Source organism: Cryptomeria japonica, chromosome 5 (assembly GCF_030272615.1).
Source record: "Cryptomeria japonica chromosome 5, Sugi_1.0, whole genome shotgun sequence".
Lineage (NCBI taxonomy): Eukaryota > Viridiplantae > Streptophyta > Pinopsida > Cupressales > Cupressaceae > Cryptomeria > Cryptomeria japonica.
The window spans coordinates 103,586,499-103,607,380 of record NC_081409.1 but is presented as its reverse complement, the minus strand read 5'-3'; the positions used below and the strand labels follow the sequence as shown (position 1 = coordinate 103,607,380).

The 20,882-nt window shown below is 36.5% G+C and overlaps 1 protein-coding gene across 2 annotated transcripts in view; it reads right to left on the bottom strand.

Moving 5' to 3' along the window:
* LOC131067536 (peptide methionine sulfoxide reductase A5) overlaps nt 1-20,431 on the bottom strand; it is a 31,208-nt gene extending 10,777 nt beyond the window's left edge. Inside the window, exon 1 of one of the 2 annotated variants that reach the window (XM_058002581.2) lies at nt 19,823-20,431. In XM_058002581.2, the coding sequence (XP_057858564.1) occupies nt 19,823-20,167 (345 nt within the window). In that variant the 5' untranslated portion in view covers nt 20,168-20,431. The remainder of the gene's footprint in view (nt 1-19,822) is intronic. The other variant, XM_058002591.2, reaches the window with a different exon arrangement.
* Nucleotides 20,432-20,882: the final 451 nt, after the last annotated feature.

Below are 20,882 nucleotides of genomic sequence, written 5' to 3'. Positions count from 1 at the left end.
TTAAGATTCAAACATTGGTATTTCCTGGAGTTAAATAAATAGAAATACATAATAACTAAGTTGCTGAATCATGGGATTTTTCAGGCGATTCCAGATATGAAACATACCAGAATTGGATTCTGAAACAAATCTCGTGTGGTTGCATCCAGAGTTTATGTTTTTAGATGCCAGAAAGTTTCCAAAATGTTTAGTGATTCTAGTTTGATTGTTTTGATATTCGTAAGACCTACAGTGCTGATTAGTGAACTTAGAATTTATCTATCATGAGATTCTAGTTTGATATTTTTTATATTGAAAACTGAATTTAAATTAGTATGTTATGTTTCAAAATTTGAAATTTGTAATGGTTTTGTTTAGCATATGTATTGGTATATGACATTCTAAACTTAATACTATTTTTTTTTTTTATATATATATATATATATGACATTCTAAACTTAATTAGACTTTTTAGCTACATATATATATATATATAAATGTATCAAAAAACGTGTAGAACATAGGTTTACAACTGTGAGAGTGGGGGGGTGGGGGGTGAATCAGTAGTACATTAGAACTTTTAATTCTTTGTTCAACTTAAAACTTTTGAAAACTTTTAAGCCTTTTTGAATTTTAATTGTGAAATGATAGCACCAAATTGAAACATAAAAGCAACACCACACAAGAAAGCCAATACACAAAAAAATATGTGGAAACCCAAGGTGGGAAAACCACAGTGAGAAATGCTGCTAGGATCTACTGTCCTAATCCAGCCTCATAGTTACAACTCCAATTACAATGTTTAAGGGCACCAACCCTAAGGAGTCACCAAACCCCTTTTCTAAGAGCACCAACTCACAACTCAAAACCTTTGAGCACCAACTCCAGAAACAATACAGTAACCAAATATGTTTAATCACCACTTCAAAGATCTGAAACAAGTTCCAACTTCTTTAGAAATACCTGATAGATATTTTCATTATATTTGCATTGCCCTGCGGATCTGAATTAGTCTGATTTTAATTGCAAAACTGTGATGATGATGAGCCAAAAATATATGTCTTTAAAAAAACACTGACAAAATAATGATATAGGCAACTGTAATCTCAGTAGTGTTTGATCTGAAACCTTTCACCGATCTGAAGATCATTATCAGTCAAAACTGAACCAGCAAACTAGATGAGCCTTGTACTGAAAATATAATTAAAAGCCTCCAATTTCAACCACCAGTTTCTTACACTTTACAACCATTCAATAAAATTATGACAAGATTATTATACCTCAGTGCATTTGCTCTGCTACAAATATTCTTGTCACTGTACAATCCTCCTTATTCTTTGCTAACCGCAGACAAAACAGTAGTATCATTTTCTTCACAATAGCATTTGTCTTCTTCCTTATGAAATTTATATCTTCTTTTTACGGCAGTGAAGACTTCTTACTGATTTGATATCATCAATTTCTTACCACAATTAAGACCACTTCAACTCTCCCATACGATGCCTTTAAATAATATATTATTTAGTTTGAGAAGTGGTTAAGGGAAGCTACAAACTTCCACGATTTTGCTCTTTCAATAATCTTTTGTTAAAGCTTATAATTTCTAACTGTTTTAAACTGCCCAAATAACAGTTACAACCTCCACCACCTGTAATGATTATAAGTGTAAACAATTTGAAAACAAGCCAATCTTCTTTCTATGCCAATTAAATTACTATCACCACATTTATCAGTGTTTTGTTTTAAAAAACATGTAATCTGAACATGAACCAACATTGAAGGAGGAAAGAAGATCGAAATACGAGGAAAGAATATCAAAATATCATATTTCTTCCACTGCTGTGCATGATGTGTTCTCAAGTTTATTTAAAGTATGATACATTGTTTGAGTTCAATTGTTCTAAACTTGTTCACGATACATGTATAAATATCTGCAATAAGAATTCGTGTATGAATCTGAACTGCACCTTGTTGACATCAATGACAAATTTACTAACAAAACGTACCAGTGTTTCATACCCAGGTCCCGTTCCCGTACCCGATCCGGCAACTTAGCATAATAAGCCTAACTGAAGATATTACAGTGGTATAACAGGCTTGATCCTACCAATCTCTGCATCAAGGGTTTACATGATTTGAGGTAAACATGGTGGAAGATAGGAGGCAACATTTGACAAAGGAAGAAAAGGCTCAAACAATGATCAATTTGGATGCAGAGCAAAGAGAAATGACCCAAACACTCAAATACATGATGGCAATGTTGGTGCAATTTGTGCAAGGTCAAAAAGCTCCCATAACTCCGGATGCACATGTTGGAAGGAGAAGTGCAACAGGGGTTAATCAAATGGTTCATTCTTCGCCCAATCACTTCCAACTGAAATTCCTACAACGAAGATAGGATCAACTGAAAGAAGAGTTGACTGATGACTTTTCAGCTGTACGTGCTAAATACAAGGCCCTTGAGCAGCAAACTCGAGTTGATCTATCATTCTCTACATTCTGCAACATCAAACTCCAAAACAGTACTCAAACCAAGAAGAAACTGGTTCAAAATCAGGCTAACAAGGAATTGCAACAACATTTGGGCAAGGTTACTATACCTATGTTTAATAAAACACAAGTATTCAGCCCGTGCTAAGATTCAGAAAACACCTACCTATCTTTATATACAATCTACGAAGAAGAAGCCAAAAATTTGCCTCACTCAATCTGGAAAATTCTACAGAACCTAGAGCCCCTGCCAAAAATTGTCCTTGTCGGTAATCTATGCAAAGCCAAAAATACACAGAAAATATTCAGAAGCTATTTTAGAGAACCAATCCACCCCCATCAAACACGACAATGGATGTTGAGTAGGTAGAGAAAAAATATAATCTCTAAAGACAAATTCTCATAAAAACAAGCAAAGGGTGTAACAAGCCCTATTTCCCATATGTTGTTTTTCAAATATACATGTTGTGCAAGCACAAACATGCCAAGCAATGTAGTGGAAAAGATGAAGCCATTAGAATTATTTTTGCAACACAGGTCTTTTATTCACACCAAAATCACCAGCTACTTTTTTTAAAGTATTTTCCCCAAATCAGTTATGGGAAATGATCATACCAAGCGACACAAAGGTGTACAGTGGTGAATGAGATCAATCCTAGATATGACAGTTGTGAATTGCCTCACCTACACAATTAGCAACATGGATTGGTATGAAGTTTGATCGATCATTTTACAGTTACTACAATGATTAGATGTCATGACCACAAACATTCAAGATAATAAGGCAACAATTGGCAGACTACATAGAGAATCTACCATAAGATTTGTGCTCATCACTATGTTGAATCAGAAGATGAAATTTTTGAAGATAGGTCATCAACTTCAATTGATATGTGCTCTATGTCTGAAAAAAATGAAGAATTTCATCATCTAGGATTCTAGATGGATAACCATCTGCTTACCAAGGATGCACTGTTTTCTTTGACATTCAACTTAAAAACCAGCAAATATATCCTAGTAATCTGCTGAGTATCGATGAATTTCATCATTAGAACTCTCAAAATGATAAGCCATGATACACTCACTATGAGTCGAGTACTCCAACTGGATAATGGCAGGCATTTGACTCAATCTCAGCATGCTCATGAAGCTTTGATAGAGCAAGAAATGGCAAAGAGCAGAGCATAAGATCCATGATTGGCTATCTAATGATAAACATAATTAACCAAGCAAATCTTTTGTAAAGAAATCAACTCAAGTGCTATCATGTCTCCAGAATTCCTTGCTTTGTCATATAAGATAATTATATCAATGTCCATGAGTGACTAAAAGTAGGTCAATGGAACTCAAGAACACATCAGTTTAAAGGAGAAAGTTCTACAAAGAGAACATCCTAGGAGAGCAAAACTAAGGAATGAAAGCACTAAAAACAAAATGAAGCAGTGCAACAACCACAATAGTGGTTCAAAAAGGAAAGAGATAGGCTATCCTTGTGCCCTTAGAGCTGGTAGGGAAGAAGTAGTTCCATATTGTCAAGGAGGAAAGCCACAATGTCAAGGAGCAAAACCATGTTTTACAGGAACAATGTGCAAAGGCGTCTAAGTAGTAGTGGTATGCTCGAAGAAACACCATCTCAGAGGCCTCTTTGCACCTATATGAAGTAGAACTATAAAAACAACATTGAGTGTTGTTGATCTCCTAAATGTGTTGGGAAGTATAGGGTAACAACAAGAAAATATATATAACAAAATAAAATGAATTCTTAAACTTTCCACATATAGGAAGTAAACCACAAACAAATTGAACAAAACCAACAAAAACATGAATACACATGTAAGAAAAATTCTAACTATGAAGAAACCCACTTGGGATAAATTATTCCATCTACAAAAAATATGGAACTTCTATTCTTTCTGAAATAATTATTGACAAAGATACATAGATATTTGTTTGCTTCAAGAATATTATACTATGATTCCTCATTTAAATTATTGACAAATTCTAACTATGAAGAAACCCACTTGGGATAAATTATTCCATCTACAAAAAATATGGAACTTCCTTTCTTTCTGAAATAATTATTGACAAAGATACATAGATATTTGTTTGCTTCAAGAATATTATACCATCTCAGAGGCCTCTTTGCACCTATATGAAGTAGAACCATACAAACAACATTGAGTGTTGTTGATCTCCTAAATGTGTTGTGAAGTATAGGGTAACAACAAGAAAATATATATAACAAAATAAAAATGAATTCTTAAACTTTCCACATATAGGAAGTAAACCACAAACAAATTGAACAAAACCAACAAAAACATGAATACACATGTAAAACAAATTCTAACTATGAAGAAACCCACTTGGGATAAATTATTCCATCTACAAAAAATATGGAACTTTTATTCTTTCTGAAATAATTATTGACAAAGATACATAGATATTTGTTTGCTTCAAGAATATTATACTATGATTCCTCATTTATATGAATTTTTATCGTGGCCTTCCTAATGAGTAACCAATTCTATCAATTAACTAAGAACTCTTAGCTCTCCCCACTATTGTTGCATTGACGGGGTTTTCAAATTGATGGCTTCAATTATTTTTGGTTTTTTGGCTCAATAATAATCATCAGTTGGTTTCCCCTGTTCATGGGGTGAGTGGGGTCCATCCCCTTCAAAATCCAAGAAAAGACGTCAAATGGGAGGATCCTCTAATGGATTGGGTGGGGCTTCAAGAGGCAATCCAGGCATCTCAGGTGTTGGTTGCATTGTGAATGATCGATCCCACCTCAAACGGAATTGGAGTGTGAATAAATAGCAAAGTTGAGGCCATTGTGCTCCTAATAGGATTACAAACTTGTTCGCAATTAGGCAAAAAAAAATTATTGAAGGAGTTTGCAAATAATAAGAAATGCAATAAGGAGAAAAGGGGCCAAAACTAGAAAATTAACAGAATTTTGGGTCAAATTTGGCCCCTTTTCAATAATCTTGAGGCCTATAGCATTAAACATGTTTGTAGGGAAAGGAATATACATGCAGATGTGCTGGCCAACTTTAGCATTGGCCATTATCCAGGGCATCTATCTAGAAATAATTTAAACCAATGGTTAAATTGATTCCCTTTGTTATTTCAAGATAACTCATTACCTATGAGATAGCTTTACACGTGTGGCAATGGTGTTACAGGATTAAATGACTGATTTCATGTTTTTAGTCCTTTCAAGGATGCCAATACAAAAAATTGAGTCAAATTTGGCCCCTTTTCAATAATCTTGAGGCCTATAGCATTAAACATGTTTGTAGGGAAAGGAATATACATGCAGATGTGCTGGCCAACTTTAGCATTGGCCATTATCCAGGGCATCTATCTAGAAATAATTTAAACCAATGGTTAAATTGATTCCCTTTGTTATTTCAAGATAACTCATTACCTATGAGATAGCTTTACACGTGTGGCAATGGTGTTACAGGATTAAATGACTGATTTCATGTTTTTAGTCCTTTCAAGGATGCCAATACAAAAGATTGACAACACTATGCATTTATGATGGCCCACTCACATTGGGATGCTTGCTTTCAACAACAACCACATATATGAGAAGTGTTCAAAGAGGTAATTTGGAGTGAGCGCGGCATTTGACAAGTACTCATCTTGCATTGTCAACAACTCGTCCAACACATGGAGGACAATGCTCAATCCTCAACTCCTCTCTTGCAATGAATACTAATATAGACTTTGTGTGGGATTCATAACCGGCTCGCTTCTCACCAGAATAGTACCTCATCTTTCAATAGAGTTATTATAGAAATGATTGCACTCAAACCAAAATGGGAATATTTAGACAACAAATCAGCATTCTCAACTATATCTTTGAACTAGGTTAGGATAAAGGATACCATAATGTGTTTGGTGACCAAGAAGAGGCAAATTGCCTTTTTGGTAAAAGATTTCAAATTTGTGTCTGAAGGAAATCTTCAATGCCCAAGCTATGATCGTGCTTCACACCATTTGCATGGTGCTAGGGTAGCCCTTGGCTTTGGCTCACTACCACAAGGTAAACACGAACATTTCATCAATGTTCATTGCCATTTCTTTAGAGTTTGAGAATCCAAGGAAGTCGTTTGGGTTATGGTGAAGTCCCTATTCAAATCAAGATGAAGGAGTGCATTGAGAAAGATATTAAATGATGCAATGCTAGGTAACACCCTAGAACGAGGATTTAGCCAATGATCAATACAACATAATCAAGGCCTTAGATGCCATTTATAATCATGATGATTGGGCACAATGATTCCTCGCGCAAGTAGAAAGCAAAGTGGGGAATTGTGTTCCTCAGATCTCATGTGATGCTACACCATTGCAAGAGGTGGATTTGACTTTTGCATTCAAAGGTGGTGGTGCTAGAACAAGTGACGATGAGGACAAATATTTGAATCCACCCGGTCAAGATTAATCCACAAGTCACAATTAAATAGAAAGATTACTATAGAAATCTAAATTGCAGGATGATATGTAATGGGTATCCAAAGAATTTTGATATACAAGTAAATCCTTTCCCCTTCGAGGTTTTTGTTAAAAAATCATAATAGTATGAAAGATGGTTTAACCCTAAAGGGTTTTTGGTGCAAGCCCTCCATGGGAGCAACCAATTGATATCTCATTTTATAGATTTTAAATTTATGGGTGTGGCCACCCCTAGACAAATTCACCTATCAATAGAAAAACCCAATTGTTGGAAACAATGAGCTCAATTTTAAGCTTTTGGCTACATTTTTACTCGATTCCACTAGTTGTCTCCACACAAATATTTCCCATTTTCCTTTTACAAATTAGTCCACTTTAGACTGTTTGGTTCATTTTTAATTGATTTCAATGAATTGTTTCCCCTCAAAACCAAGACCAAAATTTATTGTTTTCCCATTTAAATTCTTCAAACTCAACACTTAGTGATGCCTCTTTACCCCATAGGGGTCATCAACCCTTGACTTTGCAAAGGGATGTAACAACCCAAATTCTTGATCGTTTTTAATGATAAGGTTGCAATAAATACTAATGAAATCGTTTTTGTTATTCATTATCATCCAACAATTCCACCAAGTAATGTGTTGAGATGTGATGTTGATAGGAATGGATACTTTCACTTGTTTTACACATAAACATATGCCTTACACATTAACTATTCCATTCCAATTTCACAACACACATCAAGTTTCAACATCATAAAAGACACCCAAATATGCATTAATCATAAACCAAAGACATCTCAACATTTCACAACACTTGTTCTAGCAGCTAGAATCTTGTAGAATGCATAAAAGAATATCCAAGACATATGTAATTGAAACAACTATCTCTATATACGAGAGACTGCATGCAACCTTCAAATGATTGTTGCTTGCATCCCATACTATGATAAGAATTATTCTTCAATGGCATGTCTTAATTAACCCAAATTAGCTCAAGGTAGAATAACATTCATTCCATGCTACATGTATTCCTAGTATCTTAGCATAATCTCTTATCTTTCTCGTAGAACCAACTTACTAATCAATCTCAATCAGAGATCCGAGACTCGCCTGAACTCGACGAGTCCCAAGTTGGGTGACCGTCGCAAGTCCCAAGGGCCTAGACTCAAACTCAAACGAGTCCCGACGAGACTCGCAAACTCAGCAAGTCCCGATGCCCAGACTTGACCAGTGGCAGCAATATGAAAAAGTCAAAAAACATAAAAATATAAAAGGTTTAAGTTGCTTTTTTTGTTGTAAATTATCTCTACAACCCTAAAAGTGAATTCATTTCATTGTGTTGGCAACATAGGAGAAAAGTGAGTTGTGAGGAAAAATAAGAGTGCATTGTAGAACAACCAGCAAGGAGGAAGACCAAGAATTCATCAACAAATTGCATTCAAGAAGCTCAATACTCACATTCGGTGCATCAAGAGCTCTCTACCAACGATTGGAAAGAGGTTGCATTTCATTTCAAGTTTGTTCTAGCTAAGATTGATTTTTTTTTTGTCTTTTTTGTGTTTTCTAAACAAAAATTTCATTGTATTTTTTTAAACATTTCAATTCATTTTCTTTCAAAGAAAGAAAAACCCTACATTTATTTTTTGGAAGAAAGTTACAAAGCCTACATTTTGTTTTCGCACAAACCCTACATTATTTTTTTTTGAACAAACCGTATTTTTTTTGTTTGTATTAGTAGTTTAAAAAAAATTACAAATTACAGTGCAAAAATGTTCATTTTTGTGTAATTATGTCTTATTGCAGCAGCCTTGAGCTTTTGAAAATCATATTTTTCACAATGTCTACTCCTATAACCCCAGCTAGAAAGGACCTAGCTTGGAAACATGCTGAAATTTTTGAAGGGCAAAAAAAAGAAGAGGCCAAATGTAAACATTACAAAACAATTTTTCATGGAGGCATAAATAGATTGAAATACCATCTTGCCCGGCCCATTAAGGGGCCTGGCTGGGTTAATTCAGGCTTGAAAGGTCAAATTATTAAGGAGTGGGAAAGACCCTCAGAAGGATGGTGGAAAATTAATTTTGATGGTGCTTCTAAAGGGAATCCTGGGCCATCAGGTGTTGGTTTCATTGTTTGTGATTGGAAAGGGGATGTTGTGGCTCTCGGAGCGAAGAAATTATAAGTTGGAACAAACAATGTTGCAGAAACATTAGCAGAATTAATGGCTGTTAGAATGGGCAAGATGTTGGGGCTCACGAAACTACACTTGGAAGGTGATTCCCTCATAATTATACAAGCAATCATGAAAGGGAGAATTGATGCATGGCATCTACAAAATTCAATTGCTAAGATAGTGGAAGAATAAGCAGAATTTGAAGATTTTAGAATCGGTCATGTCAAGCAATCGGGGAACACGGAGGCAGACACCCTATCAAAATGGGCTCTATCTTTTGAGGAGGTTGGCAAATTAAGAATGGAAGACTTTAGGCAACTTTCCTTAGAAGAGCTTTAAAGAGTTAATAAGTTGATGGTCAAAGCTTTTATTAAATTTTCCTATTGTTGAGCATAATAAATGCAGCGCTCGATGATGTGATGTGAAGTTAGGCGGCGGGGTACTGAGAACTTGCAAGTTTTTAAATGGTCGTCTGTGTTGTGGATGAATATCACATTTAATGCTTGTCCTCCCTTCTCGAGAATTCGGTAGTGTGTTTTGTGTTGTGAAAGCTCCGAGTTTGTGGTGCAGGGTAGCTTTGCGTTGGTGAAGCAACAAGCTGAGGTCCAGGGTGGTGGTACTCTTGAAACAGTGAATTAATGGAGGCCAATTTTACATTGAGGACAAGCAAACAATTATGTCCTTTCTTCGGGGAGGTTTTTGAAAGGAGATTGAAGGGAATGTTCCTCTTCAACGATGAGCAGTTGGTGGAGTGTGTGCTTCTAATTCTGGGAAAGACATTTAGTTTGGTGCAACATAGGTACAAGACAAATATGGATGTTTACTCCCTAATCATGGCGTGGGGGTTGGATGTGGGGGAGTCGGAAGGCCCGGTGAAGCGGGTCATGGAGGCAATTGTCCACAAAGACTTTTTTGAGGGTCTGGATTCTTTCCTTGAATGGGCAATTCCGAGAGAAGGCTTTGACTGTCGAGAGGGTGTGGATGGGGGAGAATAGGGCCGTGGTGGAGATTTAATCCCCTTTGTGCGATGGCCGAGAGAAATGTGCAAAGTTCACCGCAGAGCCGAAGCCAAGCACGGCTAGGAGGCGTTAAAAGTCTTTGTGCAGATTATGGAATTGGAGGCGATGATTGAATTGGCGAAGGCAGAAGTGGAAGGAGTGGGGCGTAGGGTGCTTCGACCGAGGAAGAGGAAAGTTGCATAAGCGCAAGTGGATGGTGTCGCCCGGGCACATCTCATGGAAACAGATAAATCTTTCCTTGATACGATTGCAGTACTTTTAGTTTTTTGTTTTTCGTCTTCGGGGTTTAAAACTACTCTGAAACTTGATGGTACCTTTGCATAGAATAGGATGATGGGGGTAGTTTTTCTTGTTCAAAATGTAAATTGTCTGCCAGCGAATTTTTGCAAAAACCTCGATAATGGTGGATAGGGTGTAATTATGGGTAGTGATAGTTGGGCGGTTTTTTAATTCAGTTTTTTGGATGTTTGGTGGGTAACTGTGGATGTTTTTTGGAAGTTTACTTCAAACTACGATGTATTACCTTTTGAGAATGAATAAATAATATATTATTACCGAGCATAAAAAAAAATATACCATCTTGCCCACATACACAGCCATGATGCTGACCTGTGCACCCTAGCACCTCCTGAGGCTATTAGTGAGTGTCAAGTGCAATTAGAAACATTTGAAATACAAAAGGAAATGAAGAAGAGGCAAAGGGAGGAGTTGGCAAGCATTGGTGGTGAAGGAGAGGCTTCTTCCAGGCCTCCATTTTGTCCTAGTGCTAGTGCTTCTGCTAGTGTTGGTGCAAGCGCTTGTGTTGGTGCCAGTGGTAGTGGGAGTATTAGCATTGGTCCTAGAGTTTGTAAATCTAGGATGGATTCATATTTTGAGTCACGCACAACTCTTGATTCCCAATCGTCGCTTGAGAGCATGGGTTGGAACAAGGAGGTACATGATGCAGCTAGTTGTGCAATTGGCCAGTTTTGATAGTATTACACCATTCCATTCTTTGCAGCCAGGTAATTTTTTTTTATCTGATTGTTTTAAAATTTATAGTTTGATTCTTTGTCTAATGAATTTTTAATGTACATACTTATCTTATTTAATTTATTTGTGACGTGTGTTAGGTCCCCTTATTGTTAGAATATGGTCGATGCCATAACTATATGTGGGGCAGGGTTCGAAGCCCCTTTTAGAGTTAAGCGTCCCAATTTTGGCAGAAACGGTGGCTGATGTAAAAGCCACATTAGAGAAGTAGCACTCGGTATGGAGCAAAAGGGTTGCACCATCATGACCGATGGTTAGACCAATAGACGAAATAGGGCGCTGCTGAATTTTCTTGTTTCTTCCGCAGGTAATTGATCATTCTACTTCCCTCAATGCATTGAATAATTTGAATTTAACTTAGTGATTAATATTTTTTATTTATGATTTATTGAATCATTGATTTTGCTTCATTCTCATGTGGCACCATGTTCCTCAAGTCAATTGATGCTTCAACACACTCAAAAAATGCCACATTCCTCTATGAGGCTATAAAGGAAGTCATACCTAAGGTGGACGAGGAGAATGTAGTTCATGTGGTGACCGATAATGCAACAAATTATGTTGTTGCCGGTAGACCTTTGATGGAGAGGCACCCAACTCTATTTTGGTCTACATGCGTCGCCCATTACCTTGACCTCATTTTGGAGGATCTTGGCAAGCTTCCATGGATCAAGACATCAACATGTGTGGATGCGGCCAAAAATATTTGCAGATTTGTGTACAATCACGCATGGATCCTTAGCCTAATGAGGCAATACACAAGGCAAAGGGAGTTGGCTCATCCTAGAATCACTAGACTTGCCACTAATTTCATCGCATTACAATCCTTAATTTGATCAAAGGCAGCTTTGAGGTGTGTGTTTGTTGGTGAGGAGTGGACTTCCAACCCTATGCTATGACCACTACAAGGATTAATGCAACATATTGCATATTTTATGAGCTAGTCTTTTGGGCACCTTGTGCAAAGATTGTGAAGGTAAAAAATTTATAAATTTTACATTATGTTTTAATTTTTATGCATATATTTCTTTTATTTTCTTATTTTCATTCACATTTATGTTAAGTTAATGTTTCACAATATTTGTAGTTCATCGACCCCTTGGTAATTCTCCTACGAGTTGTTGATGGGGAGAAGCCTGCAATGGGTTACACATATGAGGGCATGGATAGGGCCAAGGAGGCTATTAGATTCGTCTATGGAGGAGATGAGAGTAAATACCGTCCCATTTGGGAGATCACTGATAGGAGATGGCACCTCCAGCTTCACAAGCCCCTCAATGTCGCCGCTTATTTCTTCAATCAGACATTCCAATTCCACCCTGATTTCAAGGCAGATGAGGAGGTTCTTAATGGGCTCTACTCAATGATACAGCAGATACCGCTTGGTGATACTAGCACTATAGTCCACGAGATAGAGGCCTTTTCTAATGCATACGGAGAGCTCTTTTCTAGTCAAATTTGCAAAGAAAATCGGACAAAATTGCAACCAAGTAAAAAAATATTTTAAGGGCATAATTTAATTTTATATTATTATCTTATTATTGTTGGTTTTTTGTGTAACTAGGATAGGAAAATAAATAGGATTCGGATTGCCTTAAGGCATCATCCGAATCCTTATAGGGCAAGGCCCTATCTATTGTATTTATATGTAATGTGTAAAACCATTAAGGGCTGGACCTAACATGTAAAGGGGCGCATCTCTAGGTCCAACGTGTGGACCTATCTCCAGCACACACATTTTGTGGCGTATAGTCTTATGTATTGATCATTTATGATGGGCTGGGCCCAAGTGATTGTATTATTAAAAGGACGCATCCCTTCTCCAAACGTGTGGTCCTATATCTTATTTTAGCACATCTCTATGTAGCGTGGGCTCTTGTAACGTGGAAACTATATTGTTTAGGTCCCATGCTTATGGTGGCGTGTGGAACTAATATTATAGTGTTGGCCCCAAGGATGGATTGGGCCGACCCAAGATAGGGCTCACCTCTTGTATATATGCACAAGCATATCACTAGTCGTAAAGGCAATCAAGCAATCCAAATATTAGACAATCAATATGAAGACCCTGTGCTCTGCAATAAAAGGTCAATGTGAATTCTAATCAAGGAATCAGCGAATTACTTCTATCAGCATTTGCCATGCATGCGATCTCGGACAGTGAATACATTGAAGAGGATAGCGAGTTCCTCTTGAAGGTCTACAAACACCATTAGGTCTGCAATCTTCAGTGAAGAACTACGAAGAGCTAGAAGTTGTATGCTAATGATATTCTTATATAAGAAAGAGATAAGTCTGCTATCTTTTGCTATTACATTGTGCCCTAGCTGGGTTACGACTGTAACTCTAATTCTGCCCTAGGTTGACAGTTATATCAGATAAGTAATCTGATCTTTATTGCCATTGTATTCTACAATTAATAAAAGGATCTAGATCTGATTTGTTGCTGGGTTTTTCCTCCAAGAGGGAGGTTTTCCCAGGGTATGTGTTGTGTCTTGTCTCTTTTGTATCCTTGCATTCACATTGTTCTCTGCAATCTGATCAGTAAAGTTAACATGGTATCAGAGCCTAGGTTTGCATGTGCAATGATCAAATTTACAGCTTGGACTTCTGTGTGACGGCTAGGGTTTTCAGATGATTACATGCACAGTCAAGGTCCTTCATCTGCATCAATGGATTCCTCATCCTCTTAGCATCTTAGAACCTTCAAAGGTGATGAATCTCAATTTATTTCAAGGGAGATAGGTAAGTGAAGTTGTAGGTGAATTGAAGCTACCTTATTTTGATACTTGCTGTCATCCTTATATATTTCTGATATCATATACCTGCTATCACTTATATATTCAATGTATTCATGGCTGAATAGTGATAGTGTATATATATGGATGTGTATTAACTATTAGGATCCGAGTATAGGTAAATGTCTTCTATCTATATGTCTGAATCTGTGTGTTGAGGGTTTGTAAGGGTTGGTGTTTTGTTTTACTATATCATGTCTCTAAGGTAACCTAATGTCTACTCTTGAAGATAATGTTTTCAAGTTATGTCTCTCTGAAGAAAGCATTCCTACATGACTTGAGAAACCCTACCTCAATCAGATCTTGTCATCGAACTAATTATGAAAGTCTACCTTTCATCTCTCTCTTTTAAGATGCTATGGGTCCACTTCGTAAGTAAGAATGAATCATCAGGTCTGTGAATTCCTTATTTAGATAGGGTTTTAGAGGGAGTCTTGATATCTTTTAATATATCATTTCATTCTTGGGTTCTAATCATTATGGTTTAATAGAGGAATTGATAATATATATCTAATGTATATTCCTTGTCTATGGCAAAATGTTTATTTATCATGATACTAACCTCGATACACTGGGTGTATCATCCACCCTCTACGGAGTGCAAGGTGGTAGTGCTCGCCCACCCTCTGCGGAGTGCAAGGTGGTAGTGCTCGCCCACCCTCTGCGGAGTGCAAGGTGGCGGTTATTTCTCACCCTCTGCGGAGTGCAAGGTGAGTTCACCCTCTGCAGTGTGCAAGGTGACAGGTTGTTCTTCTCAGTGAAGAAGCTTATGTATCCTCTGCGATTGTGCATGATTTATGTTGTATATATGTCTGAGTGATTATCCTGCAAGTGTGCATATGGAAAGGTCTCTTTCATCCTCTGTGGATGTGCATGATGAAAGATAATGGTGTTATATGCAGATCCCCAGGAAAGTGTGAAGTTATGAAGCGTTGGCTTCTTCCTCTGCAGGCATTGCAAGGAGAACGTCATGGAAAGATTCATATTGTAATGTAATTGTGTGATCAGATCACGATATGTATATTGTTTGTACTCTTAGGGCTGGGCCCTAAACCTTGTAAATGTTCTTGCCATGGGTTTGTCCATGTGAATTTGGTTATGTATTTACTTTCCTCCCTAGTTAAGAGGGAGTGTTGGTTTTTTGTGTAACTAGGATAGGAAAATAAATAGGATTCGGATTGCCTTAAGGCATCATCTGAATCCTTATAGGGCAGGGCCCTATCTATTGTATTTATATGTAATGTGTAAAACCATTAAGGGCTGGACCTAACATGTAAAGGGGCGCATCTCTAGGTCCAACGTGTGGACCTATCTCCAGCACACACATTTTGTGGCGTATAGTCTTATGTATTGATCATTTATGATGGGCTGGGCCCAAGTGATTGTATTATTAAAAGGACGCATCCCTTCTCCAAACGTGTGGTCCTATATCTTATTTTAGCACATCTCTATGTAGCGTGGGCTCTTGTAACGTGGAAACTATATTGTTTAGGTCCCATGCTTATGGTGGCGTGTGGAACTAATATTATAGTGTTGGCCCCAAGGATGGATTGGGCCGACCCAAGATAGGGCTCACCTCTTGTATATATGCACAAGCATATCACTAGTCGTAAAGGCAATCAAGCAATCCAAATATTAGACAATCAATATGAAGACCCTGTGCTCTGCAATAAAAGGTCAATGTGAATTCTAATCAAGGAATCAGCGAATTACTTCTATCAGCATTTGCCATGCATGCGATCTCGGACAGTGAATACATTGAAGAGGATAGCGAGTTCCTCTTGAAGGTCTACAAACACCATTAGGTCTGCAATCTTCAGTGAAGAACTACGAAGAGCTAGAAGTTGTATGCTAATGATATTCTTATATAAGAAAGAGATAAGTCTGCTATCTTTTGCTATTACATTGTGCCCTAGCTGGGTTACGACTGTAACTCTAATTCTGCCCTAGGTTGACAGTTATATCAGATAAGTAATCTGATCTTTATTGCCATTGTATTCTACAATTAATAAAAGGATCTAGATCTGATTTGTTGCTGGGTTTTTCCTCCAAGAGGGAGGTTTTCCCAGGGTATGTGTTGTGTCTTGTCTCTTTTGTATTCTTGCATTCACATTGTTCTCTGCAATCTGATCACTAAAGTTAACAATTATTAAATGATGAAACTTGAAACTTAAAGTCCTAAAGTTGGAAATGAGATTTTTTTTTCTTCTTTTTCTCATCTCAGATAGATGGTGGCAAATGTTTGGTGCTAAAACACCAAATCTTCAGAGGATAGCCATTCGCATTTTGAGCCAACCATGCAGTGCTTCATGTTGTGAGAGCAATTGGAATATGTTTGAGCACATACACTCCAAGGGACACACTAGATTGTTTGAGGAGAGGTTGAATGATCTAGTCTATGTTCATTACAACCTCCGTCTTAGACAGAGACAGGTTTTGGACCATGACTCCACCCCAAGCACACTAGAGGAGGTTGATCCAAAATCTAAGTGGATCACTGAGGCTATGGATCTTGTCTTTAGTGATGAGGACCTTGATTGGGTTGACCAAATAGATATAGAGGCTAAGGTTGTAGCCATGGCAAAGGAGGATAGAGCACGAGCAGAAACAGGCACAGCAGATGTTGGTGAGGGTCGCATAGAGTCACAGGCAGAGATTATGGTTGTTGCATCATCCAAGACCTACCTTAGACGCCTTCGTAAAAGTGATGTAGGCTCCTCTGAGCCATAGACTTGTTATTGTTTTGATATTTGCTTGGAACATTTGATGTCATGGATTTCATATTCCATGAGTTTTGTATACATTTGACAATATTTATATATCTAAGTTAGCTATTTCCTTCAGCTACAATTTGCATTTATACTTATGTGATCAATGTATACTTGTGTATGTGATCAAATTAGCTTCTATTTGATGATATTATTGTGTCTTTAAGGTTTATTTAAGAACGGGTGCATGAAACAAGTTTTAAATCCTTAAAAATCTCTAAATATCTTGGGTTTTTCAATTTGCGGAGTCTTTTTGGCAAGTCCAAAGTCCCAAGTCAGGTCACCCTCACCGAGTGCACCAAAGCCAAGTCTCATTTCTATGATCTCAATATATGAACACACAACAGCAAACACAGAATAGTAATTTTAGTATCACAACTGAATAGCAATCAGTAATATTTAATTTGATTAGTGAAGCTAACCCTCAGAAATTATTGAAATGGATTAAAAATGGGTAATCATCATAAGATATTTCTTTGGTGGCATTACACACTCTCAGAGAAGACTTCAGAGGGTATAAATCAGCTCTAAGAGGATGAGGATGGACTTCCGCACGGCTTGGAACAGATGCTAGAAGAAGAGTATTTCCTCACACGTGAGCAGGAAATTGATTTCTCCAAATGTATTGATAAAGAAGGTGATCTGATTCCAACTCCCAAAGAACCACCATCTCCCAGACTCTGAGCAAAATCTCCAAGCCAATCTACGGATTCTATGTAAGATGAAAGGGTGAGAAACAGAAGGAAAAAATTAAGAACAGAAGGAAGAGACTGTTGATGATGGTACTCAATGGACTATGGATGCCATCCTCGCTAGGAGTAGGAGAAGCTTTCAGCCAAACAATCCTGATGCCTTCCACTTATAAGGGAAGTTCTACATCCTATAGCTTCTTCAGCATCCTATTGCAGTTTGGGTTTCTCTCAATCTGCTCCTGGATTCATAGACAGCCTGTACTTTTTGGTTTTTTCTGTCATCATCAATTTTACATAAGTCTTGCCGAAGGTCTTGCCTGTTAGATCCCCAATTCACAAGTTTGAAGCTTATTTTTTTGGTTTAATTTTGAATTTTTTTTAAAACAGGGAGTGGCCCCATCCCACACTTCACCAATCAACAAAAATTAAAAAATCAAATACTATTTTTTATATATCATTTTGATTTCCATCCCTTTGTCATCACCAGAATTCAGAACAATTTTGCTGTTTGCAAAACTGTGCCCCTTACTTAAAAAAAAAACAAATATAACAAAAGGGCAAAATCAAAAGGTAGTTTCTTTTGCTTTCAATACTTTACAGGTCTTTTCAGACTAATCTTCTAGGATATTGAATACAACAATAGTAACAAGAAAGAACTTCAACAAATTTAATGAATGGAAAAAGTCAGCAAGTAATATTTTTCATTATCAAGATAAGATAAATCTTTTTAAACCAAATTTTTAGGAAATAAAATACACTATACAATAAAAGAAATAAAAAACTTCAATAAAATTAATTAATAGACAAAATCAACAACTAATTTCAAATTTTCAGGAGTTTCTATTTCTTTTCAGAGTGGTGTTTTAGGAAGTCAAATACAACGAAGACATTACATAGAAAAAAAATACAAGAAATTTTACGAGTGTGCAGAATGAACAAATAATTTCTTTCATTCTAAGGAGTTTCTAACTCTTTTTAAACCAGTTCTGAAGAAAATTGAGAACATGGAAAGTAAAGGAAGAAAAAAATCGACAAATTTATTGAATAGAAAAAACTGGAAAGTAATTTCACTTGTTTTCAAAAGTTTGTGCATCTTTTCAGACCGAGCTTATAGATAAATTGCATTTAATAAAGCCTAGAGTGTAAAAAAGCTTCAATAAAATTAACGAAAGAAGAAAATCAGTAAGTAATTTCATCATTTTCAAATGTTCACGCAGCTTTTGAGATTGATCTTTTGGGAAATTAAATATGATATATATTTACAAAAAGAAAATTTTGAACAAATTTAACCAATGCAAAAAATCAGCCAGTAATTTCCTTCATTTTCAAATATTCACAAGGTTCTCACCCTTGTATTTTAGGAAATAAAATATGATATTTGGCAAATTTAACTATTAGGCAAAATCAGCAAACAATTTCTTTTGTTTAAACTGTTCAAGAGTTTAAAAGTCGTTTTAGACTGCTCTTGTTGGATATTGAATGCAAAGACAGTAAACAGAAATGCAAAATGCTACAACAAAATAAACAAAAAGTGGACAGAATGAGCAAAGTTTCTTTTATTTTCAAACGCTTACAAAATGTTTTCGGCTAATCTTTCAGTAAACTGAAAATAACAGGCAGTAAAAGAAATCTAAAAACTTACAAATTTATGGAATGGACAAAATCAACAAGTAATGTTTTAAATTTTAAATTTTCAGGGGCCCAAAGGTCTTTAATTACTGAAATTTTATAAGATTGGAAACATTAGGAAGTACACAATTACAAAAAGAAAGCATTTCAATTTGGTATATGAACAAAAGAAACCACCAATTTCTTTTGCTAGTCTTCAGACGGATCTTTTCCAAAAGTGAATACAATACACGGTAAACGTAAAACTCTCCAACAAAATTAACTAATAACTGAAATCGGCAAGTAGTATCTTTCGTTTTCAGGACTTAACAAATCTATTCAGACGGATCTTTCAAAAAATTGAAAACTAACACAGTAATAGCACACCGCGACCCCAGAAGCATACCATCACAATAATGCACGTTCTGAAAGTCTTTGAAAAGACTTAACATTTAAAGAATGAACAGAATTAGACATTGACAACGATAGGAGTGGAAAATGTTAAAATAACTCATTAAAAATTAAATAAATAAATAACGTATAACTGAAATCAGCAAGTAATTCATTTCAGATTCGCGAGCATTTCAGATTCGCGAGCTAACATATATTCAGACAGATCTTTTAAAATCTTGAAAGCAAAATGGTAAGAGAAGCATCTAACCTGAGAATAGTGCACGTCATAAAAGTCTTCCAAAATGCTAAACGACAAAAAAAAAACTCATCGAATGGACAAAATTAGGCACTAAAAATTTTTCGTTTTCAATTATATTTTACCGTGATCTTCCCTCACTGACCTGGACAGCTTCAGCATGGTCTCCTAAAAGCCTGTACTCAGGATTAAGCTTGGTTCCTCCGCTGTAACCAGCCGTGGTTCGAATTACACCAGGCACGCATCCAAAGGCGGCCTCACCTCTCCAGAAGCTTCCGAGGGCAAATACTGTAATCTTATACTGCTGATCCTTCACCTCTGAACCCTTATTTCCCAGATTTCCTCCTCCTTCAAACAGCCTTATACCTAGGGTTTCTTTAACCACGCATAGCGATAACAATAACCCAAAGAACATCAAATTCATCCTTAAAAACATCATTTTCAAAGATATGTTTTGTTTTCCTAATAAATTTGAGAGTTTCTCAATCATCTGGGGAGAAAATATGCGCACAAAGTCAAAGTTATCACAGTGGCCATTTCAAACCTTGTTTACCGAGGTTAAAGCCAGAATGGGACAGAAAATATATTGGATCCAAACCCAGCAACCAGGGTTCGAGCCTCTCGCCTGTCAGAGATTATGATTTCCTTTATGACAGTATTCACGGCTTTGACCAGTAAAACAGAAATGCAAATAACAAAAATAATAACATTAGCACACACATAAACGATATGGTTCTATGAGGGGGTTCCTTACAATATTTTATGGGGTGTTAGCTTGCATTTTAAGGCTATGGTTCTATGGAGGGAGCTTCTTAAGTAAAATTGATTTATTGAGAAGGGTAGTTTCTATTGGGTCATTTCATACTAAAGTAAGAGTCTTTAGTTTTTTTCATTTATTTTGTCATGCTTTAAATTACATATTTATGAGTTTTTATTACCCCTTTCAAATGGTATTGTCATTTCATGACTTTACATTTATGGATGTTGGAGTTGAAAGTTTGATGGCAATAATAATGACAATCTCACTTAAGCAATCCATGAAGTTTGTTTTCAAGGTGTTTCATAAGGTACATCCCCTAAAACACCATTAAATATTCTTCATAATCTTACATTTGATATCGTTCCCCAGAAAGAATGCTCAAGACTATGTCAATACGGCTTGGGTTCTGTATGGGATTCACCTGCAAAACCTTAAAGCTTATTTT